The sequence below is a fragment of the Oryctolagus cuniculus genome, chromosome 7 (assembly GCF_964237555.1).
Source record: "Oryctolagus cuniculus chromosome 7, mOryCun1.1, whole genome shotgun sequence".
Taxonomy (NCBI): domain Eukaryota; kingdom Metazoa; phylum Chordata; class Mammalia; order Lagomorpha; family Leporidae; genus Oryctolagus; species Oryctolagus cuniculus.
The window spans coordinates 157550433-157578155 of NC_091438.1; the positions used below are offsets into that span (position 1 = coordinate 157550433).

Consider the following 27723-nt stretch of genomic DNA (forward strand, 5'->3'; position numbering starts at 1 on the left):
TGTGACCTTGGACATCTGAGTCTGATGGGAGTTGGGCTCCAGCACTGACTACCAGTCTCGCTACCTCTGCTTTCTCATCTGGAAGTGGGATCGGGACAGTTGTTATGGGGCCGCTGGGCATTACCAAAGTGATACTGCAAGCTACACAGCCTGCTCCCCGGCACAGGAGGTACTCAGAGGGGCCGACGGCCATGGGCTGTGGACGCCATGAGCCAGGGCAACCGCCGGAGTGGCTTGGCAGTGCCCCGTGTTCCCCGAGCTGCCTGGCATCAGGCAAGCCAGGGCCCTGGCCTCCTATACTCCCACCCCAGGGGACTGGCTCCTGGCCCCTGCCTCCCCACCTCCTGATATACAGCGGGCATTAGGCCGCCCAAAGGGGATACTGCATCCTTAGGAAGAAATATGCCCTCATTTTTCTTAAACACCGTTTCCACTGAGTGAAATGTTTAGAAGGGACGCGCAGGGAGAACTTTATTTCCTACCAGGGAGTTCAGAGCCACCAGGCAGAGCCCATAAAGCACCCGGAGCCTGGTAGCTGACAGGCAGCCCGGCCCCGACACACATTACTCACGGCTGGGAGGGGCTGCCAGGCCTGCCCAGCCCCCTGGGACTGCCCCCCCACCAGCCACCAGACAAGCAACGCCAAGACCCAGGGCCACGGGCAGTGGGCACCATGCCTCTCCTCCTCTTGAGCCCAGGCTGCCTCGGGAGAGGGCCCTGACCAGGTGAAGAAGGAGTGGTCCTTCCAGCCACCTCGCCCTTCCCCGCGCCGGAGCTCGGGGAGCTGAGGAGCCCAGGGGCCCAGCTGCAGCACCGGGAGCCCCCCCCCCCCCATACAGAACTGGCAGGAGCTCTGGCCTTCCCAGCCCTCAGAGCACTGATGAGATCCATGCCGTAACGGGCCCCTCTCCCGAGGCCCTCCCTTCATTCGATTTCTGAAGCTGGCTGATTTGAATATTTATAAATATCAGTAAATTATTTATTGTAGCAATCTGCTGCACCATTTTACCCATCGCAGTTAACACTTTAGGGGGCTTCGTGTTATGGGAACAGGAAGTGGGAGTGAGGAGGAAATCAGGCAGAGGTAGAGGGAGGCTCCGGTCAGGGAGGCCTAGGACCTTCTGGAATTCCCTCAGGACCATCACTGGGGACAGTGCGGAGCCCCGGCCCTCAGGGTAAGCTCAGGCCAGTGTGTGTGCAGCTCCAGGCTAAGTCTCCTTCCCTATCAAATGGGATGATGATAGACCATGCGCCCCTGGGTCGTTGTAAGCCATCCGTGAGATCATGGCCTAAAAAAGTGGAGAGTCCAACTGTGGCCTCTCCCCAACCTGAACAGATCCTGTGGGGGCATTATTGAGTCTGGAGCCCTGGTAGGAAAGGTTCAGTCTGGAGCAGGGGAAGGCTCAGGACCCCTCCTCAAGTGTCTTGCCTTTCCTTCCCCACTGCCTCTGCTGGGCTAGGTGGGGTTTCCTGGGCCTAGGATCGTGGGCCAGATGTGGCACCACATCCAACTCCTGTCCGCTCCCAGGGCTCCACTACCTTTTCCTCGGTCCTTGCTCACCAGGCCCTGCAGCCCTTCTGTGAGGAGGGCACTTGCCCAGGGCCAGAGCCAGGCGTGAGCTCATGACTCCCTGACCCCAGAGGCCAGGCCATAACCTGGTCCTATGCCACCTCCCAAGGTTCACCCTGGCCAGTGCAGAGCCACTGGGGCCAGAGGCTGGAGGCTGGGAGAGCCGCCAGCAGCAGAGTGGGCTCTCTGCCCATATCCAGGTCCCAGGCCTGGCCTGGCCCTCCTCGCCTGCCCCTCCCCTCCCTTTCACTCCTCTCCCCTCCCCTGCCTCAGCCCCACGTCTGCCTGTCCCTCCGTGAACAGAACGGGAGTCCCCTTGCCTTCCCACCCTCCAGCCCAAGCTCGCCTCCTGGGCAGTATTGTTCCCAGAGGAAGTGTCCAGTGTAAATAGAGCAGCGGGCAGGCTGGTGGCGGGAAGGAGATGAAAGGGGCAGTGACAGGGCCGGGGACGGATGGCTTCCTTCCATTGAGGGCTGGCCACAGCGTTTATATTTTAGGGAAGAAAGTCAGAGGAATGTTTACATGGATAGGAGTCTGGGGTCAGCCCATGGAGGGGTGGGGGGTGAGTGGGGGGCGTCTATAGGTCTCAGGGCTCTGATGGAGTAGCAAAGAGCAAGACCCCACAGACTGGGCCGGAAGGCGGGCAGGCAGGCAGCTCAGCCCTCAGCCTGTGTTTGCCCCCCTTCCTAGCCTCGCACGCGTTGGCACTTAGGAGCATGGTCCTGCCTCGGCTCCTGCCCGAGTCCCGGGCCCACGCGCCTCCTCCACTCCGCCCCTGGGACCAGCAGGCGAGTCAGAGGGAGGGCAACATCTGGAAGGCAGGTGGGCTGGGGCAGAGCAGCAGCTGGAGGGCAGGTGTAGGGGGAGTCAGCAGGAGCAAAGGGGCCTGGGGATGGGGGGGCCCTGGGTGCACAGCTGCATCACAGCTGGTGGGGGCCCAGGCAGGGACCAAGCCAGGCACACAGCCTGGATGGGGAGAGGGTGGACTGGGCTGGGAGGGCCTAAGTGCGGGGAGGCTCCAGGATGGGTGGGGGCAGGGGGGTCGGTTGTCACCACAGCAAGTGCAGCCCTGGAGCTTTGCTTCCCTCTTCCTTAGGATAAATATTTATAGATTCATTTGCCGTCTGCCATACACACTTGGCTGCTTACCTCCTGGTAAAAATAGTGCAGGCTCCCCCACTCCCGCCCTTCCCTTCCCCATCCAGGGTAGAGGACAAAGGGGACCAGGTGAGGCCTCCCCGGCTGCAGGCCTATTGGAGGAAGCCTGGTGTCGTGGAGCCTGCTGGCCAACCTGAAGTCAAGTGAGGCAGTTGATGGTCAGGGCCCCGGGCCCCACTGGTGCCTGTGGACTCGGGTGTGGGCAACACAGACTTGGAGATGGGGACCAACAGGGCAGAGTGGACATCTAGCTTGGGCAAAGGTCCAGGGCCCTGAAATCAGGGCTGCAAGACTGAGAGGAGTGGGAGCGCTGAGCAGACCCTTCTCTGGCACTCGGCTGGGCTGGGCTGGAATCCTCTCGGACACATGAGCTGAGCACGGCTGTGTATACTGGCCGCTGGCTACAAGGTTGAGGCTCTGGTGGGAGCCCCTGGCCTGTTATCTGTGTACACAAGTGAAGTTCACTTGTGGGATGACCCCTGGGCACACAGGCTGTTTCTGCTGAGTCGGCCTCTCAGTGGGCTCCAGCTGTGTGGGTTTTCATGGTGTTGGTCTGTACGCCGAAGCCCTTGTGACTGTGGAGCTAGGGAGCAGAGCTGCTGCCTCCACTTAGCCTTCTGACCTTTGTGGAACACAGAAGTTCAAGCAGCCCTCGCCCTGCTCTCTGGCACAGGGAGGCACAGAGTGCATGTGAGCGTAGACCCTGTCTGCCAAGGCCACCACCTGGCTCCGCTACAGGGTCTGCATTCAGTCGGAGCTCCTTAAAGGGGTGGATGAACAGGTCTGTACACAAGTATGGGCACTCTACGTGTGTGCCCAGCCTTTCTGGCCTTAATGCAGGTCCCAGGCTGACCACATGCCCCCCAGGACCCCCCAGGACCCTCGGGGCCCCAATCATTGACAGAGGCAGGCTAGGCAGCCACGGGGAAGGTGGCCCTCACTCAAGTAGCCGAATTAGGTTTCCGGCTGTTTGTGGCAGGCCATCATGTCCAGGGATTAAGGCGCTGTAACTGTAGCTTCTAGCTTTGCCCATACGGATCTGAGGACTCCCAACCTGTGCCAGCTGGGGCTCCACAGGGCTGGGAAGTGGGTTTCCCAGGAACAGCCAGGCCTTCCAGGACTGCAGGGGCCAGCTGAGGCCAAGGGCGAGAAGGAGAAGCGAAGTCCTCGCTCACACGTGGCCAGGGAGGGGCCGTGAAGGGCCAGGAATGGCTGAAGCAGCGGAGGGGCGGCTGAGGGAAAACAGGGTCTGGGGTGGCTGGAAGCAAAGGAGACCTCTGCTGTCCCCACAGGCAGAGGGTGGAGTCACACCTGGCCTGGAGGGGGGGGACTGCCAGGGGATAAGATGTTCTGGTGGGGAAGGTGCCCCCAGTGCAGCCGTGATGGTCGAGCCAGAGGTTGGCACAGGCTGGCCCCAACTCTTGGCTGGCTCCTCCCCAGGGATGTGCAGGGAGACAGCATGTGCACAGCAGTCACCTGTCACCTTTGCCCACAGCCCCCTCCCTTGCTGGTACTTCAGTTCCCCGTGTGTTGACGGGCCTAACACCCTTCAGAGCAGCCATTAGGGCCAAAACCAGCCTGGCAGGTGCTTCCAAGAACCCGGTGGTGGGAAGGAGACCGCCCCTCGTGTCCTAGCGTCCTCCCTTCCTTCCTTCACTCTGAAGCGTCACTGTGTGCCGCGCTCTGAGGACTGAGTGATTTGTGAGCTGGGCCCAGGCACTCACAGCCCCCTGGGGGAGGTCTCAGGGCAGCTGGATGGAGTCGGGAGGGGTCGGGGCTGCGGGGCTATGCAGGTGGGCATGCAGGCATCTGACCTCTGTGTCCCTCCACCCCTACAGCTGAAGGCACCCGGTGCACTGACCCGCCTGCAGGCAAGCCCGCAATGGCGGCCAAGCGCAAAGGCGGCTTGAAGCTCAACGCCATCTGCGCCAAGCTGAGCCGCCAGGTGGTGGTGGAGAAGGGAGCGGAGGCCAGCTCCCAGGCTGAGGGCAGCCCTCTGCGGCCCCGGGACAAAGAGCGCAGCGGCCCTGAGGCTGGGGTGGCCCGCGCGCCCCGCAGTGAAGAAGACAAGAGGCGGGCGGTGATTGAGAAGTGGGTCAACGGGGAGTACAGCGAAGAGCCAGCGCCCACCCCCCTGCTGGGGCGGATGGCCCGCGAGGGCCTGGAGCTGCCGCCCGAGGGTGTCTACATGGTCCAGCCCCGGGGCTGCAGTGACGAGGAAGACCACGCAGAAGAGGCCCCGAAGGACAGTGGCGTCCTGGAGGAGAAGGACGCGGAGGGGGCAGTCTCCAAGGATGATAGCGGCCCCAGCACCAAGCAGCCTTCAGGTGGGTGTCTGGCCAATGAGGGGAAGTGAGGGGCACAGCAGGACACAGACCTGAGGGGCAGGGGGAGACCCAGTAGCAAAGCAGTAGTGTGTCCAGGGAGCACGCCCACTTCCTCACCTGTTCCCAAATGCCGGCTCCTCATCCAAGTCCAGGGTAAGAAAGGAAGGGATGGAGGAGGCAGCTGCCCAAGAATGGAGCTGCCCAGCACACAGTGGGTCTTCAAGAAATAACGGATGGAGGGACAGGTGGTTGAATGGATAGACAGGGCTGGCTGGCTGGCTGGATGGATGGAGGGACAGACAATGAACACACAACCAGACAGGAGATACGGATAGAGAGGTGGGGGTGGGAGGGAGGCGCTTCACTTTGCACACACCCACAGAGAGGTGAGCCTCTAGGGGGCTGCAGCACCTGGCTGTGTCGGGGATGGGGTGGGGCACAGCAACAGGACACCCTGAGCTACTGAGCTCCTTCTCAGCAAGTACCGGGAGGTTTCTTGAGAGATCCGGAAGAGTCTCTGTCCTCCATTGCTCCACTTGATCTTTCCTGTGTCTCTGTCCTCCTGGGCCGTGAGGGTGGCCTGGCCCACCGCCCTGGCCGGGGCCCTCTGGCTGACCTCTCTCCCACAGGAGGGCTGAGGCCTGGCTCCTCGGGCATCTCCTTGTCCTTTGGACCCAGCAGCCTCTAGCCACTCCCCAGAGGAGGGTGGCCTGGGTTTCAGGCAGACGGGGGACGTCCTGGCGAGCACTGGCGCCCAGGCTCTGGGCCCTTGCGGCAGCCTCCACCTCCCTCCCAGGCTCGTGCCGGTGGCCCGCACCTCCCCTGCCCACTCCCCTATCCCCTTCCCCCTGCAGTGAGGGGCGCATCTCCTCCCTGTGCGGGGAGCCCTGCGCAGCCACATAATTATGCATATAAGATATAAACAGAGCTGTTTAATTATCCTTCGCCACATCAGTGACAGAGTAATTAACAAACATTGCAAGATCAATGAGGAAAAGTGTGACCTTCAGTTTCCTCTGATAGGAAAAGCCCTTGCCGCTGCCAGACACAAGGTGATCGTGCCGGGCCTGAGGAGAGGAGAGGGACAGGGACTAGGGCCACGCTGCTGTCCCTTCCACACCCGTCCACATCCGCACCCAGCCCCACTAGTGTTGAGGAGGTGGAGTGGGCCTCACCTGCAGCCTCCTTCCCTGGGCTGGGGGGAGTGGAGGAGGCAAGGCTTGAACTGGCCATCGTCCCCTGGCCCAGGCCGTGGCCCTGGGCCCTAGGACAGCCTGGTGAGCATTACTGCCTATCTGCCCTGCTACCCTGGGGCTTCAGGAGTGCGGGGCCCCGAGCTGCCTCTGGGACCCCCACTTGGCCCCTTAGCTGCTTGAGACTGCCTGCCCTTCAGAGCCTCCGTTTCTCTGCCATATATAGTGAGACGCAGCTGCCTCCAGCTATTTTTAGCCCCTTTCCCGGCCCCTGAGCCACTGCATCCAGCAGCCACAGCCCACCACTCCCAGGCTGCCCCCCACCCTCCGGAGCTTGAGGTCAGGACAGCACCTGACCACTGGCCTCCCCGGGGAAACAGCTGTCTGTCGGTGCCTGGAGTTGCTCTGCTCAGCCCGGGTGCCAGGGGCTGCCTGTGGCAGTCCTCTCCTCACCCAGGGCCCCCCTCGCTCCCAGGAGCTTGGAGTTGTGCCTCCTACATGCTGTTGGGTTTGTTGTCCTGCTCAGGACCCACTGCAGATGTGCTGTGCGAAGCCCATACCTGGGGGCTTGGGTGGGACCTGGAGGAAACCCCTTTAACTCCTTCCCTTGCTGTTAATAGTCCCCAGCCTGAGGGCCTGGCGCTGAGTGTGCCCACACAGGCTAGCTTACACAGGTGGGGAGAGGGCGTGGAAACCCCGGGAGCCACGTGGGTCTCACTGTCCTATGTGTGCTCAGCCCTGAGCCAGTGTGGCGCACGGTAGGTGGTTAGCATGTGTTAGTGAAGGAGTGCACTCCTGTGCACGGGGAGTCACACGGTGGCGGTGGGGAGAGCTTGTATGTGGGAGAGGCACCGTAATGGCACTGCCTTCTGCCACGGTCCTGAGGCTCGTCTTGGGGAGCAGGGTGTGGGGTTTGCGGGGCTTGTGTGCGAGTATGTGTCTGTATAGTTAGGAACAGTATCTGGGGCCATGAGCCTGTGAAAATGTGTGTGTGTATGTAGCAATGTGTGAATGTGTGAGTATGAACATGTATGTTGAGGGTAAGGGTGTGTGTGCGTGTATGTGTGAGAGTGAGAAAAAAGAGCGAGAGAGAGACTGCAGGGAGGCTGGGTTCTCACTACACCTTGGATGGAGATGGGGGCAGGATGGGTGAGCCAGACTCGGGGGCACTGCCCTAGGCTTTAGGCCCAACCAGGGCTGGCCTCTCCCACTCTTCCCAGGTGACCCACTCTTGTGTGTGAGCCCAAGGGCTGGAAGATGACAGGGGAGTGTGAAGGATGATTAAATCGCTACTAGACTTGGGGCCCTACATGAGTCTTGGGGACCCTCTCCTGCAGAGTCTGGCCCACTCAGCTGCATTACTGGGGCCGTCAGCAGCCCAAGGAGGGCTTTCCCCTCACCCGCCAGGGCTCCGTGTGAGGGGCCAGGGAGAGTTCTCCAGCCAGGCCCACCCCGATCCCACCCGAGCATCTCCCTCAGCCCCTGGCTCCCTCCTGACTGCCCAGCCACTGCCCCTCATGGCTTCCTGTCCCCAGCCCTTCTCACTGCCCCCACCCCAGGATGTAGGTTGGGGTCTGACCTTACTTCCAGTAAGATGACTTCTCTTTCATATTAGGCCAAGGCGAGAGAGCGGAGACATTTATGAAACTTTGTTTAATGTACTGAAAAGCCATCGGCCAGAACATTTAGGAAATTGATTTTCCTGGCATTGATGAACTCGTTTTATTTTACCCCAGTATTAATTACTTTTTTTTAAAACAAATTAATTTAAGAGTCGTAAAACCTAACAAGTGAGCCAAATGTCCATAGATCATGTCCTGCTCCGCCCCTCCTGGAGCTAGCCCCCTCCACCTATGGGTGGGGGCCCGGTCCCTTCCTCCCCTGCTCCCTCCATGAGGTGACTCACCCCTCTCCTCACCACCCCCGACAGGAGAGGCCTCTTCACTGCGAGACTACGCGGCCTCCACCATGACCGAGTTCCTGGGCATGTTTGGCTATGACGACCAGAACACAAGGGACGAGCTGGCCAGGAAGATCAGCTTCGAGAAGCTGCACGCGGGCTCCACCCCTGAGGCCGCCACCTCCTCCATGCTGCCCACCTCCGAGGAGACCCTCAGCAAGCGGGCACGTTTCTCCAAGTACGAGGAGTACATTCGCAAGCTCAAGGCCGGCGAGCAACTCTCGTGGCCAGCCCACGGCGCCAAGGCTGAGGAACGGGCGGGCAAGGAGGTGGTGGGCCCACTGCCCGGCCTGCGGCTGCCCAGCAACACCGCACACCTGGAGACCAAGGCCACCATCCTGCCCCTGCCATCCCACAGCAGTGTCCAGATGCAGAGCCTGGTGGCCCGGGCCTCTAAGTACGACTTCTTCATCCAAAAACTGAAGACAGGCGAGAACCTGCGGCCCCAGAATGGGAGCACTTACAAGAAGCCATCCAAGTACGACCTGGAGAACGTCAAGTACCTGCACCTGTTCAAACCAGGAGAGGGCAGCCCTGACATGGGCGGGGCCATCGCCTTCAAGACAGGCAAGGTGGGGCGCCCTTCCAAGTACGACGTCCGGGGCATCCAGAAGCCGGGCCCCGCCAAGGTCCCGCCTACCCCCAGCCTGGCTCCTGCACCCCTGGCCAGTGGGCCCAGCACTCCCAGTGCCCCTGGCCCGGGGCCTGAGCCACCTGCCTCCCTGTCCTTCAACACTCCTGAGTACCTGAAGTCAACCTTCTCCAAAACAGACTCCATCACCACGGGGACCGTCTCCACTGTCAAGTAAGGTGCTCCCCACCCCCGCGGCCACCCAGATCCTGGGGTGGGCTAGGCGGGAGGCCCACTTCCCTACTGTGACACTGTCACTGGTGGGCATACACGCTGCTCACGCCCCATGCACACCTCTTGTGCACCCACCCGGGCGCATGCACACTCCCATTCATGCAGGTGCTTACATGTGCACACACCTACGTAACCACGAGGTGCCCTCACCTGGGGCTCACATGCACGCCAGGGGTGCTCACGTACCGTCCATGGCCCTACACAAGCCGCATCACGTGCTCACCATCCAGGGACTCGTGTGCGCACTCACCTGGCAGCAAGCCCATGCCGGCAGGCTTCCTGCACCGGGGCTGCAAGAGCCAAGTGCAGCCTTGTGGTGGGCTGAGAGAAGCCTGCCTTGGGGCGGGGCTTCTAGGGTCTGTGCTGGTGGCCTTTGCTCCCGGGCTCAAGGCCTAGACTCGGAGGGAGGCAAGAAGGGAAGATAGAGGGCTGGGTTGGGGGCACAGACAGCCTTTTTGCCTTGCCAGGGCCAGGGGAGTGCCTGGACGGTGTGCAGCTGACCACGTGGGACTGGGCATTACCTGAACCCTTCTCTTCACAGCACGTGTACAGGGCCTCTAGACCCTGGCGGCGGCTGTCAGCCTGAGGCAGATCCGGGCAGCCCCCTCTGGCAGGAGGCTGGAGGGGCCTTTTCCCATCTGCCCAGCTGCACTTGCTGGCCCCGCCCCTCCTCCCTGCATTCCTCCTCCGGGGGTCTGGTACCTGCTGTCCAGCCAGCAGCCTCCTGATGTCCCTGCGTGCTGACAGCCCTTGCTGCCGAGGCGCTAAGCCAGGTGGACTCGAGGCCAGGCTGGGCCTGAGGTGGAGCCCGCGAGTCCCCCTCTGCGCTTGGGGCTGCCCTGGCCTTTGCAGAGCTGGGCCCATTGAACGCTGCCTGGTGCCGGCCACGGGGCTCCCTCTGTTCCACCCTGAGAGCCTTGGACACCACAGAGCCAGAGACCCAGGCAGGGCAGGGAGCTGCCCCAGCCACTCCTGGGGCACGAGGCCACCCCCGTCCGCTAATCGGCTGTGCCCTGTGTGTCTCTCACCAGGAACGGACTGCCCACAGATAAACCAGCTGTCACTGAAGATGTAAACATTTACCAGAAATATATTGCCAGGTAGGCCCCTCGGAGGACAGCGCCATGGAGGAAAGTTGGGGGATCCAGGGATGCACAGGAACAGTGAGACCATCACCAGCCCTCTGAGCGCCAGGGCCAGGGTGTCTGCCTCCGCCCCACCCCCACTCACTGTCCCTGACTCTCCCAAGGGTCTGCCCCATGTGCCTTCTCACGGGTGTGGTCCAAGCCACATAGTCCTTAAGCACCGTATACCCCAGGTAGGGCCAGGAGAGGGACTAGGCGGCAGGGTCTAGCCATAGGTGAGTGCAGGGCCCCCTCTCAACTGACCTGGGTCCCACCTCCACTTGGAGCCTTGGGTAGGGTGCAGGTTTCCCTGGAGCCTTCGGGGTGGAGAAGGGGTGTGAGCAGTTGTCCTTTTGACTGTGTGGCAGCCCAGTGGCTCCCCCAGAGAAGCCCTGACACCCCCTGGCCCCCAAGCCACCCCTTTCCAACCCAAAGGTAGCAGGATTGGCAGGTAAATAACCTTCGCCTCAACAAACTGCCCAGGCCAGGCCTCGTGCCAGTTCCTGGTGGGGCAGCACCACACCGGCGCTGACCTTCCAAGTTCCTCCTGTCCCTCCCAGCCCTCTCCTCCCTCATCCCTGTCTGCCTTTTCAGCTTTGCTCTGTTCCGTCTTCTCTTCATTATTATTATCGTCGTTATTAGTGCATCAGCAGATGGCCCCTTTGGCAGCTTTAGCTCAAATATTTATTTGCAAGCGGTTTCCCCCTTACGGGAGGGGTTTCTCTCCCTGCTGCGCTGTGTCGTCATCCTTGGTGGGGCTGGCCACCCGCACAAACCACGTTCTCCGCCGTCATCCCAGTGTGCTCTCCCCAGTTTGGCCGCCCAGGGCTGGTCATCACCAAGGCTGAGAACCACGTCCCGAGCAGCACGGGCCTGCAAATGGACTGGGGTTTTCTGGGAGGTGGGCAGAGACCGGGCAGTGCGGGCTCCTGGCTGCGGAGTTGGCTGGAGACTGAGCTCCCCGCTGCAGGAAGCCAAACAGATGCTAGGCTTTAAAAATTCATAACTCTGGACTGTTTCAAGTGTCGGGAAAAGCCCGGGACAGAGAGAGCCCTTTAACACCTCTCAGGAGCAGAGCCCTGGCTGGCCATGCCACAATCACCAGCACCTGGCCAGAGCTGGGTGGGCTGTGGGCCACATTTGGACTCTGGATCTCCTCGGCTGTCCCTGGCATGGCACAGGGCCCACCCCCCATGACTTCCTCCCCACCTGGCACTCATTCCCAGGTGGCGGCTGGCAGGTGTGGAGCCTACAGGCTAGGCCTGGACTGCCAGTGGGCCCAGTCACTTCCCAGGTCTCTGCACCCCTCCCCCAGCCCCACAGAGCCCTGCAAACCCAGCGGCACTTCTCTGGGGCATGGGCATGAAGAGGTGACTGCTCAGACCTGAGACCCTGGATGAGTGCCCCCTGGGGGACCCTGAGAAGGGCTTGACTGCACTCCTCCCTCCCTCCAGGTTCTCGGGCAGTCAGCACTGTGGCCACATCCACTGCGCCTACCAGTACCGCGAGCACTACCACTGCCTTGACCCCGAGTGCAACTACCAGGTAGAGGCCGCCCGGCCAGCTCTGCTTCCCCACCGTGCACGGCGTGCTGCAGGCCGTTTCTGGAAGTAGGGTGGGGGGGTGCTTGATCAAATTGAGGCTCAGAGAGATTGTCACTTATGTCTGAAGCCACCTGTGGCAAGCGTGGCACCCGTAGAGAGGTGGCACTCGGGCAGTCTACACCAGGCAGAGCTGCCACCCCTCGGAGCCCCTGCCTTCAGCATCTGGCCGGGGTCATCTTCTGCGCTCCTGGCCATGGCTGCTGGGAGCCTCAGGGAAGGGTTTGTGGTTCTCGAACCCTGGAAACTGCTCGCTCCAAGGGCCAGTGTGCTGGGAACTGGCCTTGGGCAGCCTCTGCTGCCACAACCCCGAGCAGGTTATTTATAGAGTGACCTGAGGGCACAGGGGCCACCACCCGGCCCAGGCGCACTTGGCACGGCGGGCGGGAGGGGCGGGGGCAGGCTCCTGCCAACTCGGCGTTGTCTCCTGGCAGAGGTTCACGAGCAAGCAGGACGTGATCCGGCACTACAACATGCACAAGAAGCGGGACAACTCCCTGCAGCACGGCTTCATGCGCTTCAGCCCGCTGGACGACTGCAGCGTCTACTACCACGGCTGCCACCTGAACGGAAAGAGCACCCACTACCACTGCATGCAGGTGCCTCTGCCCCCGGCAGCCGGCCAGCCGGCGGAGCGGCGGGGGCTCGCACGTGGGCCGTGTCTGGGGGGCCCAGGGCGGGGCCTTCCCCATGGCCATACTTGGTGTGGGTGAAATTCAGCGAGCTGTTTATACAGACCGACATTTTTCAGGCTTTACCACCAAGAGCAGCATTGCAGATGACTCCTGAGGAGGTTTTTGTTTAATTCTTTGTTTTAATGCCACACTGAGTCTGGGCTTTTTCAAGGTGTCAGGCCTAGGAGGAGCGACTTTGGGTTGCAGTAGCAGCCGCCGTGCCTCCCCCCGGTATTTGGCAGGGGTTGTTATGGCCTCTCTGAAACAACCTGGGCCACGGGGAGGGGGGCCCGCCCTCCGGGCTCTGAGATGGTGCAGGCGCTGGCACAGGCCGGCCTTCACGAGGGTTCAGATTCCACCGCTTTTTACTCAATATGGCAACGTTGCCTGCCTGGCCCAGCGGCGGTGGGGTGGGAGGGCCCCGGGCCAAGGAATCATCCACTAAGGAAGTCCCCAGGCTAAAGGTGACCTCCAGGGTCCAGCCCCTGTCCAGCTGGAGGGTTTGGAGGTCGGGCCGCACTCTAGGACACCAAACCAGCTCATGCAGAGCACAGCTCCCTCGGCTGGGCTGCGCGTTCAGGGTCTGTGAGCGAAGCCCAGCCCTCAGCAGGCCTCTCCTGGGGAGCCCGGGTGGTGCTCTGAGTGGCCAGCCCCCAAGACCCCCAGGCTGAGGTGTGAAGCTCTCCCTTGGCCCCAGCTGCGTCCGATAGCTCTGACCTTGGCCCGGCGTGCCCGGCGTCCATTGTGCTGACTGCGTTCTGGCCCCTGCAGGTGGGCTGTAACAAGGTGTACACCAGCACCTCAGACGTGATGACCCACGAGAACTTCCACAAGAAGAACACCCAGCTCATCAACGACGGCTTCCAGCGCTTCCGAGCCACCGAGGACTGTGGCTCAGCCGATTGCCAGTTCTACGGGCAGAAGACCACACACTTCCACTGCAGGTAAGCAGGGCCTGGCCGGCGCTGGGGGCTGGGGGCACCTCCTGGGCCGGAGGAGGAACAGAGGCAGGAAGCACGCTCACGGGACGGCTCAGGGCCCTGCCTCCTCCACAGGAGTAGGGACGAGGGGAGGGGGCTGCCCAGAGACCAGCCTGGGTCTTCCATCCCGGACACCGTCCCTCGCAGGGCCGTGGCGGGGGGACACAGGGCGGAGCCTCCGCTGGGTGCCCGGAGGCCCCGTGACAGGCTCACGATGTCCTGCCCAGGCGCCCCGGCTGTACTTTCACCTTCAAGAACAAGTGTGACATCGAGAAGCACAAGAGCTACCACATCAAGGACGATGCCTACGCTAAGGACGGCTTCAAGAAGTTCTACAAGTACGAGGAGTGCAAGTACGAGGGCTGCATGTACAGCAAGGCCACCAACCACTTCCACTGCATCCGCGCCGGCTGCGGCTTCACCTTCACCTCCACCAGCCAGATGACCTCGCACAAGCGCAAGCATGAGCGCCGGCACATCCGCTCCTCGGGCGTGCTGGGGCTGCCGCCCTCGCTGCTGGGCGCCAAGGACACGGAGCACGAGGAGTCCAGCAACGACGACCTGGTGGACTTTTCTGCCCTGAGCAGCAAGAACTCCAGCCTCAGCGCCTCCCCCACCAGCCAGCAGCCCGCCGCGCCCCTGGCCTCCGCGGCCGAGGCTGCGCCCGGCGCCACCAAGCCTCCCAACAGCAAGATCTCGGGGCTGCTGCCCCAGGGCTTGCCTGGCTCCATCCCCCTGGCCCTGGCCCTCTCCAACTCTGGCCTGCCCTCCGCAGCGCCCTACTTCCCTCTCCTGCCTGGCCGTGGCAGTGCCTCCCTGCCCGCCAGTGCTCCTGGCCTCCTGGGTGCCATGTCGTCGGGGGCCGCAGCCTCGGCCGCCCCTGACACACCTGCTCTGGTGGCCTCCGGAGCTGCAGACTCGGCCCCGGGGGCTGCCAGCTCTGTCCCAGTGCCCCCGGCCTCCATCATGGAGAGGATCTCTGCGAGCAAGGGCCTCATCTCACCCATGATGGCCAGACTGGCTGCGGCCGCCCTCAAGCCCTCTGCCACCTTTGACCCAGGTGAGCAGGCTGGGCCCCGCCCAGGAAGCACGTGCCTTCTGAACCCCAGTGGCCCCGGGGGGCAGAGCAGAGCAGGGGGCTGTTGGCAAAGGGTGTCTGTCTGGTCCCCACACCCAAGTCTCCTGTCCACCAGCACCCCCTCTTGGCTGGTCTCTGCCTCCATCCTGTTTGTTTTTCCTTTGGGGCCCCTTGTTCTGGTCTGCCTGCCCCCCAGGCAGCTCTCGCCTCTGTTCCCCATCGGTGAAGTGGGGGCAGTAAGGGGTGCCTGTGCATCCGGGGACAACTGCAGATCCCTCCCCGTCCTCCCACCTTCACATCACTGGTGAGGGCCTCCCAAGCCCCTGCTCGCCCTTCCCTAGGGCCTCTTCGGCTGACCCGGCAGGGCCAGGAGTCCAGCCCACGGCAGGGTGGCTGTGCCTTCCACCTGGACGCCTGTCGAGACCAAAGGCTGCTCCACGCTGTCCCCCCATAGAAGTGATACAAACCTGGTCTGCACAGTGCGGCCTGGCAGCCGCTAGCCACACACGGCTACTGAACACTTAAAGCCAGCCGGTTGCACAGGGAAACTGGATCTTAGCTGTCATTAATTTGGTTTTAAATAGGAACACCTGGCCAGCAGTTGTGGGGGGGTGGGGGAGCCAGTCACATCTCTGTATTCACCTGGGCTCCCGGGGTGGGGTGGGGGCAGTTCCTTCTCTCCCTCCCTCCTTCCTTTCCTGTATTTATTTATTTATATTTTTATTTATTTATTTGGTGGCGGGGACTTTTTCTTTTCCCTCCCTCCCATCTCTTTTTCCTGGACTGGGTAATCAGTATTGGTCAGATCATTGTGAGGAGGTCAGGTCCTGTCTGGGATGTGGCTTGTTTCATTCATTCACTCAACAACCACCGATGGGAGCAGCCTGCTGGGTCTCACTGGGAGCCAGGCACGAGCCAGCGGGACCACAGACAGAAGCTTGTGCTGTGGTGCTGACGGAGCTGCGGGGACGTCTGTCCCCAGGCACCCAGCTAGGAAGTGATGGAGATGTGGCCCAGAGTCTGGCCCCTGGGCCTGGATGCTCTGCCTGCTTGGAGACTGGGAACCAGCCAAGACCGAGGTCTCTGCAGCCCAGCCTGGCCTCTGCTGAGACCTCCCCGAGGGCAGCCAGTGCGGGGCAAGGGGACCTCGGCAGGTGACTTCTGGGAGCTGCTGGGGGTGGACCCCGGGGGCTACCAACTCTCAGGTCCCCAGTGGTCCCAGTGGGAGCAACCGGCCTGCATTCCCAGTAGGGGAGGGGTCCTGCCCAGGCCGCGGCTGGCCAGCAGGGCAGGGGCCCATTCCAGGCCACACTGGGCGCGACGGCCAGACTGTCAAGCGCTATCTTTTCCTCAGAAAACTCTCCTTCCCCCAAAAGAAAGGTCAAGGGGAGGGGGCCTTTTTCCTTTACTTTTTAATAAAATGCCACTTGCTGTCTGTGAAGCAGCGCTCTGTCAGCTGTAGCGCCTTGGGGCAAATTAATATTTCAGTCACTTGGGGATTGTGGGGGAAGGCTCGGCGGACACGTTCCTGTCAGCAACTTCTCTGCCCCTGCTCTGCTCTCCCTCGGACCCAGCCCGGCTGGCCGGCTGGCCTCTCGGCCCTGCCCTGGACAGCTTGACGGCCGAGGTCACACAGTTTGAACCGCCCTGATTGGCCGTCAGCTCCGATAGCCCTGACACAGCAGATGCCCTTCCCGGGCATGCTCAGTGCGGCGGGGCCGTCGCCCCGGCAACAGCGGGCCGGGGACCACGGAGGGGCCGCTCCCAGTCCAGAGCTGCCACTTTGCCTCAGCATTAACAGAGTCTTTAATAAAAGCCTAAGCGGCAGCCCCACAAATTGACTGTGACAGTTGGTGGAGAAAATGAAGGGCCCCCGCCCCCGCCCCAACCCCCTCCCCAGCCTCCCCCCCTTCTCCTCCAGGAGGCCCTGAGCCAGGACAACTTTGACATAATTTTGCAATAATTATCACTTGAAGAATCGCCACACAGGGGTACGCGTCGCAGGCAATCACGTCAGCGGGGGGATTCGCTGACCGCCAGTCAGGCCTCCCCGGCCCTGCTGCCGGGAGGGGGGACCGCGGTCTGTGCCCCTCTGACCCCCTCTCCCCTCCCCTCCCCCTGTAGGAAGCGGGCAGCAGGCCGCCCCCGCCAGGTTCCCCCCAGCCCAGGTGAAGCAGGAGCCCGGTGAGAACCCCGGCGCCCTGGGCCCCCACGAGGCCTCCCAGGACCGCAGTCGAGACCTGGCTGTGAAGGAGCCCAGGTGAGGCGAGGCCTGGCCCCCAGGAGGAGGCTCCCTGCACGACACCCTCTGAGCTGGACCCCGGAGGGGCGGCCAGGGCCCAGCCCGCCCAGCGAGGCAGGATGGGCGCCCGGGGCGGGCTGGGAGGGCCGGGCCCTCGGGGGGCTGTCTCATCCGCCGCCCATGGCTGAGCTAGAGCCCCCTGGTTTGTGTGTTCCAGTAATGAATCAAATGGCCACGCAGTCCCGGCAAATTCATCTCTTTTATCCTCGCTTATGAATAAGGTAAGAACATCCATCACTCGCCTCCCATTCCCCACCCAGAGAAATTAAAGCTGTGCTGGGGGCTTGGGGGGGAGGTGTTTGTTTTTTAATGTTTTCCCTCTAATAAGATGAGTTTGTACCATTTAAATTTTGAGGCCATTTTTCATCGGATATAATTTCAGAGCCACTGCTTACAAATTAATTTAATGAACTGGCTGCAGAAATATATCCCAGCCTCTGACACCTTTTTTTTCCCTTCAGATGGAGGGCTCCAGAAGCTTTTCCTGAGCCCTCTAACTTCTTCTCGCTCTTAGTTATTAATTTTATTTATTTATTTTATCTATTTTTTGTTTGTTTAAGGAGGGGTGGGGGCAGGGGAGCTAAAGTGGGAGCGGGTTGAGTAATGGTGTCGGACGCCTTCCGGAGAGGTCGCACTGGAATATTTATTTTAAATAATGCAGGGTCTCTGTAAATTATACATCATCTCAAATATATTTTTCCCCTTCACATGATAAATTTGACTACAGCAAGATTAATTTGGTTACCCTACACAAGTGACGGTTGTACAGGGAGCCGGGCCTGGGCCCGACCTCACGGGGCGGGGGTCCTGCCTGGGCACTTGGCGGGACAGCAGCCTCCGGCTGCCCCTGGCTGCCCTGCCGCCTCCGCTCCTGCCTGCTCTCTCGCTCTCAGCCCCTGCCCCCTGCCCCCTGCCCCCTGCACCCCCCACCCATGCCCGGGGCTCCCCTCCCACCCCGCTGCAGCCAGCCTGTCTTGATCTTCCCCGGGAGCCTCCCGCCCTGCTCCTCCTTTGTGTGTCTTCTCTTGTTCTCAAGGAGTTCCTGGGGTCCCCCCAGCCCTCCCCCTCCTCCTCCTTTTGAAAACCTTCTGGCAGGGAAGTAACCAGGGAGCCGCGAAGTCTGGGGCAAGAGGGCTGCAGCGCACCCCGAGTCGCGGCCCCGGCCTGAGTGATGGACCCCGGCAGCGCGGGTTTGTGTGCAGGAGCCCGAGGAGGCCTTGCACCCCCACCCCCAGGCCACGGCCGCGGCCACTCAGAGATGCCCTTCTGGAGCCACAGCCAAGGGCCGTGGGGCCGCATTCTCGGCTCCCAGCACCACAGGGCTGAGGTCGGTCCCAAGAGGACTGAGTGGCCCAGCGCTGCCGCGCCTCCCCAGGCAGGCGTGCGCGTGGCCCCAGCCCCCGGCCCTGCCCCACATCAGCTCCTGTCCCCGCAGATGTCTCAGGGCAACCCCGGCCTCGGCAGCCTGTTGAACATCAAGACGGAAGCGGAGGGCAGCCCCGCGGCGGAGCCCTCGCCCTTCCTGGGCAAGGCCGTGAAGGCCCTGGCGCAGGAGAAGCTGTCAGAGCCCTGGAAGGTGTACCTGCGCAGGTGAGGGGCCGGCCTGGGGGTCGGGCGGGGAGAGCCCCGCGGCCCACGGTGCCCGCCCCTCCTGGTGGCCAGCGCCCCCGGCTGCGTTCTCACCGACCGGCTGCTCTGGCTAGGTTTGGTACCAAGGACTTCTGCGACGCCCAGTGCGACTTCCTCCACAAGGCTCACTTCCACTGCGTGGTGGAGGAGTGCGGCGCTCTCTTCAGCACCCTGGACGGGGCTATCAAGCATGCGAAGTGAGTAGTGAGTGGGGGTCCTCAGGGACCCGTCTGCCGCCCAGGCTGCCCTGGGGCTGGGTGTGGTGGGAGCTGGGGCTGCCCAGGCCCCTAGTGCCCTGCCAGGCAGGGCCCAGGGACGCCTCCCCGTGAGTGGACAAAGGGCGGGTCTCGCAGCCTCCCACCATGCCCTCAAGCCGGCGTCTCAGGCCCCTGCCCAGGTCCCACCCGGCTGCGGGTCCAGGTGGAGCCGTGAGCCAGAGCAGGCTGGGGGTGGGCGCCCTAGGTGAAGGCCTTTCCAAGCTGCGCTGTCACATCTTTGGCTTCTCTTTCACCTGAAAAGAGTGCGGTTAACTTGTAAGCCCCCCCTTGGCAGTAAAAAACGCAAGCCCAACCGCCTGCTGACACTTGAACTCAGAACTTTACTCTCACGAGTGCTGAGAGTCCTTCCCAGCCTCAGAGCAGGTTCTAGCAGGAAGGGCCTCCATGCGGCAGGGCTTGCCGCTACACACAGACACACACAGAGATACAGACAGGGATACAGACATGCACAGACACACACGCAGAGACACAAACACACACAGACATATACACAGACACACAAACACACACAGACATATACACAGACACACACAGAGATACAGAGATACAGAGACACAAACACACACAGACATAGAGATACACAGACACATATACACAGACACACACAGAGATACACAGACACACACAGACACAAACACACACAGACACACAGTAGAAGGCCCAGCCAGCAGCCCACGTTCACACCCAGAGGCAGAGTAGCGTGCCCTCAAGTGATTCCCGTGAGGCCCGCCCCTGGGCCCCTGGGCTTGTGCTGGGGCATGGGAGGCGTGGCCAGGGCAGGGCCGGCCTGCTCAGGGTCCCCTTGGCTTGCACCTGGGCCCCTGGGCTTGTGCTGGGGCGTGGGAGGCGCAGCCAGGGCAGGGCCGGCCTGCTCAGGGTCCCCTTGGGTTGCACCTGGGCCCCTGGGCTTGTGCTGGGGCGTGGGAGGTGTGGCCAGGGCAGGGCCAGCCTGCTCAGGGTCCCCTTGGCTTGCACCTGAGACGCCGTCTTCTGCCCCTCACAGCTTCCACTTCCGGACAGAGGGAGGAGCAGCAAAGGGCAACGCGGAGGCCCCCTTCCCGGCCTCAGCTGCTGAGACCAAACCTCCCTTGGCCCCTTCGCCCCCTCCGGCACCTCCGGTCAGCACGGCCCCGGTGTCCTCCCTGGAGGGGCCCGCTCCCAGCCCGGCCTCGGTGCCCTCCACCCCCACCCTGCTTGCCTGGAAGCAGCTGGCTTCCACCATACCCCAGATGCCTCAGATTCCAGCGTCAGTGCCTCACCTGCCCGCGTCGCCCTTGGCAACGACTTCTCTAGAGAACGCCAAGCCCCAGGTCAAACCCGGATTCCTCCAGTTCCAGGAGAAGTGAGTCCCTTGATGAGCCGGGAGCCCGCGTCCCCCGTGCGTGTCGGGAGTAGGTGCTAGTGAGGGCAGCCAAGGGCCTGCTGCTCACCCCGCAGTTAGCGCGGCTGCCACAAGCTTCCCAGGGACACAGCCGTTGGGTGATGTCCTTCTAGCCAAAGATGCTGCCGCTCACAGCTCACTGCCGGTTCCCCGAGCAGGCCGGCGGGGTCCAGGCAGCGGCGGCGGTAGCCGCTGTTCCCACTGGGCTGGTGGTGATCCTGCAAGGACCGGCGTGGGTGGTCCTCAGGGCCCTGGCTCCCTGTAGGCCTCCTGTTGGCCTCCTTCTGTGGCCGAGTCTGCAGAGCACGAAAGTCACAGGTGGGGACGCGGGGGCCAGGCGCCCCCCAGGCCCGCGCCCACGGCACAGGGCTCTGCGCTCTGAGGGCTGGAAGAGACCTTCCTCACTGGATGGTGGTGGCTCCTTGCGGCGAGAACGGTGACTCTGTATGTGTGCGGCTTCCTGTTCTCAATAAAAGTAATAAATTGGATTATTTATACCGCCTGAGTGGCAGCTGTCCTCCTCTCTGAGCACCTGGGGCCGGGCCCACAGCGGGAAGGGGACCAGCGCACCTCTCGGTCCCTCCCCCACGTCCCTCCCTCCTTCTCCACCCCCACATGGTAGCCCCCTTAGTGTCCTGGCCCTCACTGTACTTCCGCTGGGGGGAGGGGTGGGGCTGGTCTGCAGTGCTGCCAAAGGCTGGAGCCCCGAGTTCCCCCCGCACCCCTCGGCGGCCTTGGGAGGGGCTGCGGGCCCTGCCAGCATCCCAGGCAGGCCGGCCGTAAGGGGTTGGCCCAGCACTGCTCCCCACGCCTCGGGTCTGGTTCTCTGCGGGGGTGAGTGCCACAGGCCCCAGCCGACCCTGAGAGCAGCAGCAGGAGCTGATACCAGGCACATATTCCCACCTGCTAAGCCTCCCGATAGGGCCCACCCATCTGCAGTGTGCCAGTCAGCCCCATCCAAGGCAGTGCTGTGCCGTGCCAGCCAGGCCCTCCCTGGCACCCTGCCAGGACTGGCAGCACCATCTCTTACTTTCATATCCAAGAAGTTATTGCAGCCATCCTTATCTGTAATCCTGAGGTGTGGCCGTGGAAACTACATGTCCCAGCATGCAATGCTCTGTGCACCTGGGATGCCGCAATCTCTGGGCACCATGCGGAGCACCTGAAAGAGGCCAGAAGGCATGCTGGGATGTGTAGTGTCCTCTGACTGAATCGTCCTGTTGAGCAGGAGAGCAGCCTCTTGATTGCACCACTGGGGCCGGGGAGTGACCCCAGCACGAGCAGAGTCAGGGCCCCGGGGGGCGGGCCTGGGAAAGCCAATGACCTTCTGGGCTGTGGTTTCCTTCCAGCGATCCGTGCCTTGCCACCGACTGCAAGTACGCCAACAAGTTCCACTTCCACTGTCTCTTTGGGAACTGCAAGTACGTGTGTAAGACCTCCGGCAAGGCCGAATCCCACTGCCTCGACCACATCAACCCCAACAACAACCTAGTGAACGTGCGAGACCAGTTTGCTTACTACTCCCTGCAGTGTCTCTGCCCCAACCAGGTCAGTAGGACGGGGGGCTGGGCTGGGAGCGAGGGGTGGCGCGGGGCCCAGGGCGAGCTCCCCGGCAGAGCCTCCACCGTTGACACCTTTTTAAGTTAGTCGCCACCCAGTCTGGAAAGGATGCTATCTGCCCCTGGACCCCGGAGGCCCCCAGGTAGCGTTCTGATGGTGCCGCAGTGGTGAGGTCTGTCATTTCATTCCCAGCCCCCTGTGGCAGCTGAGTGCCGGGCAGCCACTGTGCACTTGGTGGCATCTTCTCCCATTCTGAAACTAGCCATGTTCCCCTTCCCCCAGAGGTCTAGAATTTTAAAATAGGACCATTGAACAGAATCACAGCCAGGACTGACCACGCCCAGGCAAGAGGAGTAGATGGGGTTCACCCTTGATGGCCTACTGGCAGAGCTAACCGGGGCTGCCTGAGATGGAACTGGAGCTTGATGGGGGCAGAGAGAGGAGTGCTGGGATAGATGAGTGATGTCTGCCCAGGTCTGTCTGGGTGTATTACAGAGAGGAGTGCTGGGATAGATCAGTGATGTCTACCCAGGTCTGTCTGGGCCTATTACAGAGAGGAGTGCTGGGATAGATGAGTGATGTCTGCCCAGGTCTGTCTGGGTGTATTACAGAGAGGAGTGCTGGGATAGATGAGTGATGTCTGCCCCAGTCTGTCTGGGCATATTACAGAGAGGAGTGCTGGGATAGATGAGTGATGTCTGCCCAGGTCTGTCTGGGTGTATTACAGAGAGGAGTGCTGGGATAGATGAGTGATGTCTGCCCAGGTCTGTCTGGGTGTATTACAGAGAGGAGTGCTGGGATAGATCAGTGATGTCTACCCAGGTCTGTCTGGGCCTATTACAGAGAGGAGTGCTGGGATAGATGAGTGATGTCTGCCCCAGTCTGTCTGGGCATATTACAGAGAGGAGTGCTGGGACAGATCAGTGATGTCTGCCCCAGTCTGTCTGGGCATATTACAGAGAGGAGTGCTGGGATAGATGAGTGATGTCTGCCCAGGTCTGTCTGGGTGTATTACAGAGAGGAGTGCTGGGATAGATGAGTGACGTCTGCCCAGGTCTGTCTGGGTGTATTACAGAGAGGAGTGCTGGGATAGATCAGTGATGTCTACCCAGGTCTGTCTGGGCCTATTACAGAGAGGAGTGCTGGGATAGATGAGTGATGTCTGCCCAGGTCTGTCTGGGCGTATTACAGAGAGGAGTGCTGGGATAGATCAGTGATGTCTACCCAGGTCTGTCTGGGCCTATTACAGAGAGGAGTGCTGGGATAGATGAGTGATGTCTGCCCAGGTCTGTCTGGGCCTATTACAGAGAGGAGTGCTGGGATAGATGAGTGATGTCTGCCCCAGTCTGTCTGGGCATATTACAGAGAGGAGTGCTGGGATAGATGAGTGATGTCTGCCCAGGTCTGTCTGGGCGTATTACAGAGAGGAGTGCTGGGATAGATGAGTGATGTCTGCCCAGGTCTGTCTGGGTGTATTACAGAGAGGAGTGCTGGGACAGATCAGTGATGTCTGCCCAGGTCTGTCTGGGCTTATTACAGAGAGGAGTGCTGGGATAGATGAGTGATGTCTGCCCAGGTCTGTCTGGGCATATTACAGAGAGGAGTGCTGGGACAGATCAGTGATGTCTGCCCAGGTCTGTCTGGGCCTATTACAGAGAGGAGTGCTGGGATAGATGAGTGATGTCTGCCCCAGTCTGTCTGGGTGTATTACAAAGAGGAATGCTGGGATAGATGAGTGATGTCTGCCCAGGTCTGTCTGGGCATATTACAGAGAGGAGTGCTGGGATAGATCAGTGATGTCTACCCAGGTCTGTCTGGGTGTATTACAGAGAGGAGTGCTGGGATAGATGAGTGATGTCTGCCCAGGTCTGTCTGGGTGTATTACAGAGAGGAGTGCTGGGATAGATGAGTGATGTCTGCCCAGGTCTGTCTGGGTGTATTACAGAGAGGAGTGCTGGGATAGATCAGTGATGTCTGCCCAGGTCTGGGCATATTACAGAGAGGAGTGCTGGGATAGATCAGTGATGTCTACCCAGGTCTGTCTGGGCCTATTACAGAGAGGAGTGCTGGGATAGATGAGTGATGTCTGCCCAGGTCTGTCTGGGTGTATTACAGAGAGGAGTGCTGGGATAGATGAGTGATGTCTGCCTAGGTACTAAAAGGGATCAGTGATTTCTGGTCTGGGTGTGGGATTAGAGAGGGATTGCCAGGGTACCAGGTAAGATGTTTTGATAAAGGAAGAAGGGGACATGGTGCACGTGAGCGTGTGCAAGATCTTTCTTGACACAATTTTGATTCCTGATTCTGAGCTTGGGAGAACACATGTGCAGGGTCTGGGGCAGCCCTGAGGCCTGGGTGCCAGGAGCTCTCAGCGGCCGCCCCGTCCTAACGAGGGCACCCCCCCCCGGCCTCCCCCCAGCACTGCGAGTTCCGGATGCGCGGGCACTACCACTGCCTGCGGACGGGCTGCTACTTTGTGACCAACATCACCACCAAGCTGCCCTGGCACATCAAGAAGCACGAGAAAGCCGAGCGGCGGGCAGCCAACGGGTTCAAATACTTCACCAAGCGGGAGGAGTGCGGCCGGCTAGGTAGGAAGGCGGGCGGGCGGCAGGACCTGGCGCTGGCGCCTGAGGCCCTCCTGTCCCGGTACCCACCCCCTGCCTCCCACATCAGGCTCCATAGCTTGTTAACGATGTCACAGGCCAGGCATTGTCCAGCTTGTCCAAGTCCAAACCCAAACAGCCCAGGAGGAAGGGCGAGGGCGACCTGGGGGAGTCCCCCACCCCCGCGTGACCCAGGGCCTCGTCCTCAGTGTGGGCTGAGTGCCGTCCCCTTCCTTTTCGGGAGACTTGCGGCCGGGTCTTCACGCTTGATCTTAGCCGAAAGGCCGAGGAGCGGTTACAGCCCGGGTCCTTGCCCTGGGCTCTCTGGGACTTGAATTCTGAGGTGTTGGTTCATCCATTCAGTCAACACGTCTGTGTCCTGGGCTCTGTTCTACTGCAGGGGGTGACAGCGGCAGTGACGGCTAAGATTTTGCGGCGTTTCGAGCTCCTGTCTATGCTGGGGTCTGGTGGGCTCGGCTACGCCTTCTGCGCGTGGGCTGGAGGTTGCTAGGGACGCTTGCAGGGAGGGGACTGCAGAACCAGCCACGTGCTTATGGGCCAGAGGCAAAGAAGCCCCCTAGGAACAGGCCGGAAGCAGGAGGGCGGCTGAGAGCCCGCAGGCCCTCCTCGGCGCCTGGGTTGCAGGAAGAGCCTGGGGTGGCCTGGTGCTCGCGCGGCAGGGCCGTGGGGGAGCTGGGTAGGGGCCGCTGGCTGCTGCGGTCTGGCTCTTTCCCGGGGAAGGCAGAGACTCTCCAAGTCAGCTGCCAGACAAGGAGGGAAACTTTCCCTTCACGTTTTAATCCAAAGAGGACTCACGGCCAGGGAGAGCTGGTGACCGTGACAACAGGTGTCCACACTCGGGGCCTCTGCTGTTCCTGGCTCGGTTTACAGATGTCAGGGTGTTCTGCAGTCGCTCCTATTTACTCAAACTTTGGGTGTTTTGGTAGTAGCTGAGGCCAAACAAAGCTGGGGGGCTGAGGGATGCTAGGAGACACCTGGCCAACTCAGGTGCCATGGCAACGGGCAGGCCTTCACCTGCCCTTGGCCGATCCTGTTTCAGTCCCCCCTCCCCACTCTGTTTGTGCTCAGCCCAGAGCAAGAGAGCAAGGCAGAGGGGGTTGGGAGGCAGGCGGAAGGCCGGCAGGCCTGCTGCCAGCCATCACAACAGGGTCTCCCAGAGGAGGTGGCTGACCTGGTGGACTGGGAGCTGTGGGCCCCTCCATGTCCAGGGCAGAGACAGGACCAGCCCACCTGCCACTCCCCCCCGCCCATGTGAGGAGCCAGGGTGGAGCCCAGGGCTTGCACAGCCTGGAAGAGGGCTGCTCTAGGAACCCTCCTCCCTCCCACGGGAAGGCCGCCTCGCCTCGGGGTTCTGGAAGGGCCCTGTCCCAGCTGCCGTCTGCCCCGCTGGCCACAGGTCCCCCACGCCCAGGAGGGGGCCCGACACACAGTGGGGCCGGGAGACTCAGGCTGGCCGGGCTGTGTCCAGCTGGCCACAGGTCCCCCACGCCCAGGAGGGGCCGACACACAGTGGGGCCGGGAGACTCAGGCTGGCCGGGCTGTGTCCACAGGCTGCAAGTACAACCAGGTCAACAGTCACTTCCACTGCATCCGGGAGGGCTGCCAGTTCTCCTTCCTCCTCAAGCACCAGATGACCTCGCACGCCCGGAAGCACATGCGCAGGATGCTGGGGAAGAACTTCGACCGCGTGCCCCCCTCGCAGGTGGGCGGCCTCCCCCGCTCGCCCGTGCCCTGCCCCCTCGTATCCAGGCAGCTCCCGTAGCAACCCCCGTTTCTTTCCAGGGCCCCCCAAGCCTGCTGGACACTGAGACGGATGAGTACATGGAGTACACCGGCTGCAGCCCGGGCGCCATGTCCTCCGAGTCGTCTACCATGGATCGGAGCTGCTCCAGTACCCCCGTGGGCAACGAGAGTACCGCGGCAGGTGAGCAGCGGGCAGCGCCGGGCCCGGCCAGCCCTGAGCCCCAGGCCAGCCCTGCCGGCTCTGTCTGGGACAGGGCTCATGGCCCAGGCCGCTGCCAAGGAGGACAGGCTGGTGTGCAGTGGACCAGCAGGTCGGTGGGTCTCCAGTCCTTGAGGCCACCTCCCCGGCACTCTGCCCTCCGCTTCAGGTTCCAGGACAGGCCCTGGCCTTGTCCCCACTGACAGCTACAGGGCGAAGCAGCGCAGCCCCCAGCCAGGGGGCAGGCGAGTGGGGGCCCAGCCTTGCTCAGGCCCCCGCTCCTGGCCTCCAGCTCGGTCCCGGGGCCCCGGAGCGGCTCGTGCCTCCCGGGCGCTGCTGCAGGCACTGCCCAGCACACCTGGCCGCCCCCCTGAGCTCCCCCACCCTGCCTCCGAGGCCTCTCTCTCCTCCCGCCCCTCCTGCCCCCACTTCTTATCACATTCTGTCTGCTCATCTGTCCACATATGTTCATGTCATACTTGCTTCTGCCATTGGGTTTCTCATTTTGGTTCTTTTTGTTTGTTCTTTTTTTTGGTTTTCTTTTTTTTTTTTTTTTTTTTCTGCTTTTTCCACCCTCTCCAGGCTGCGCGGCTCCTCCTCCTCCTCCTCTTCCTCCTCCTGCTGCCGCTGGTGACGAGGCTGCCCGCGGGGCTCCATCCTCAGCGGCTGTGCTCCGGCCGCCCCCTCCCTCCCTCCCCTGCCTCTTCTCTCCGTCCTGTCTCTCATACTCTCTGCTCAGTGCCACTCTCGGAGCCAGCCGGGGCCTGGCCCACCCCGTCAGCAGCCCGCCCAGCTTCCCGCCCGTCACTGCCACTCCAACTCCAACTCCAGTCAAAAGCGATGTCCCCCTAGTGCAGGACGCTGCAGGTAATTCACACACGCCCTTCCTTCCACCGTGCCTGTCACCCCCGACCGACCCTTGCTGTCGGGCGGGGCTCCCTGCACCCACCAAGCGTCCCTGAGACCAGAGAGCCAGGTCCTTGTCCAGAGGACAGGTCCTGGCGGCTCCCGCTCAGCCCCGGCCAGAGATCTGCCCCGGCTCCGCGACGCTGCCGAGCCCAGAGTGGCCACGCCGTGCCCTCCAGACTTCTGCTGGCTGCCCGGCACTGGTCGCGGGGAAGTCCCTCCCTCCTCGGCCTGGGCAGGGCACAGCCTATCCCTTCTGCTCCCAGGAGCTCACCTGGGACCTGGCACCAGGGGGAGACATGTTCTTGGGAAGGTTTGCTGGTGCCAGGGCCTGAACCCCGCCCCCCAGGAGCTGAGCCCGGAGAGGAACCCGCTGCCGTCTCAAGCCCCAGAGGGCTCCAGGCCTCTCCCTTCTGGGCACAGCCTGCACTGCGGCTCTGTCCCTCTGGGTTCACTCTGAGCACAGGCGCTGTGCCAGGCCCGGGGTTAAGCAGTGAGCAGGGCAGAAGGTCCCCGCCCCGGGACCTCAGCCGGACACAGCCCCGTGACCTCTGACCCAAGCACTTGC

At 62.0% G+C, this 27723-nt stretch overlaps 1 protein-coding gene across 1 annotated transcript in view; it reads left to right on the forward strand.

The window, feature by feature from the left end:
- CASZ1 (castor zinc finger 1) overlaps positions 1–27723 on the forward strand; it is a 51850-nt gene that overhangs the window by 21972 nt on the left and 2155 nt on the right. The window contains exons 3-18 of the mRNA XM_070079317.1: positions 4567–5055; positions 8179–9013; positions 10105–10173; positions 11652–11742; positions 12233–12397; positions 13244–13416; positions 13680–14512; positions 16655–16790; positions 16990–17053; positions 18268–18422; positions 18536–18658; positions 19743–20081; positions 21470–21668; positions 24100–24271; positions 25858–26009; positions 26090–26231. Of these exons, the coding sequence (XP_069935418.1) occupies positions 4567–5055; positions 8179–9013; positions 10105–10173; positions 11652–11742; positions 12233–12397; positions 13244–13416; positions 13680–14512; positions 16655–16790; positions 16990–17053; positions 18268–18422; positions 18536–18658; positions 19743–20081; positions 21470–21668; positions 24100–24271; positions 25858–26009; positions 26090–26231 (4137 nt within the window). The remainder of the gene's footprint in view (positions 1–4566; positions 5056–8178; positions 9014–10104; positions 10174–11651; positions 11743–12232; positions 12398–13243; positions 13417–13679; positions 14513–16654; positions 16791–16989; positions 17054–18267; positions 18423–18535; positions 18659–19742; positions 20082–21469; positions 21669–24099; positions 24272–25857; positions 26010–26089; positions 26232–27723) is intronic.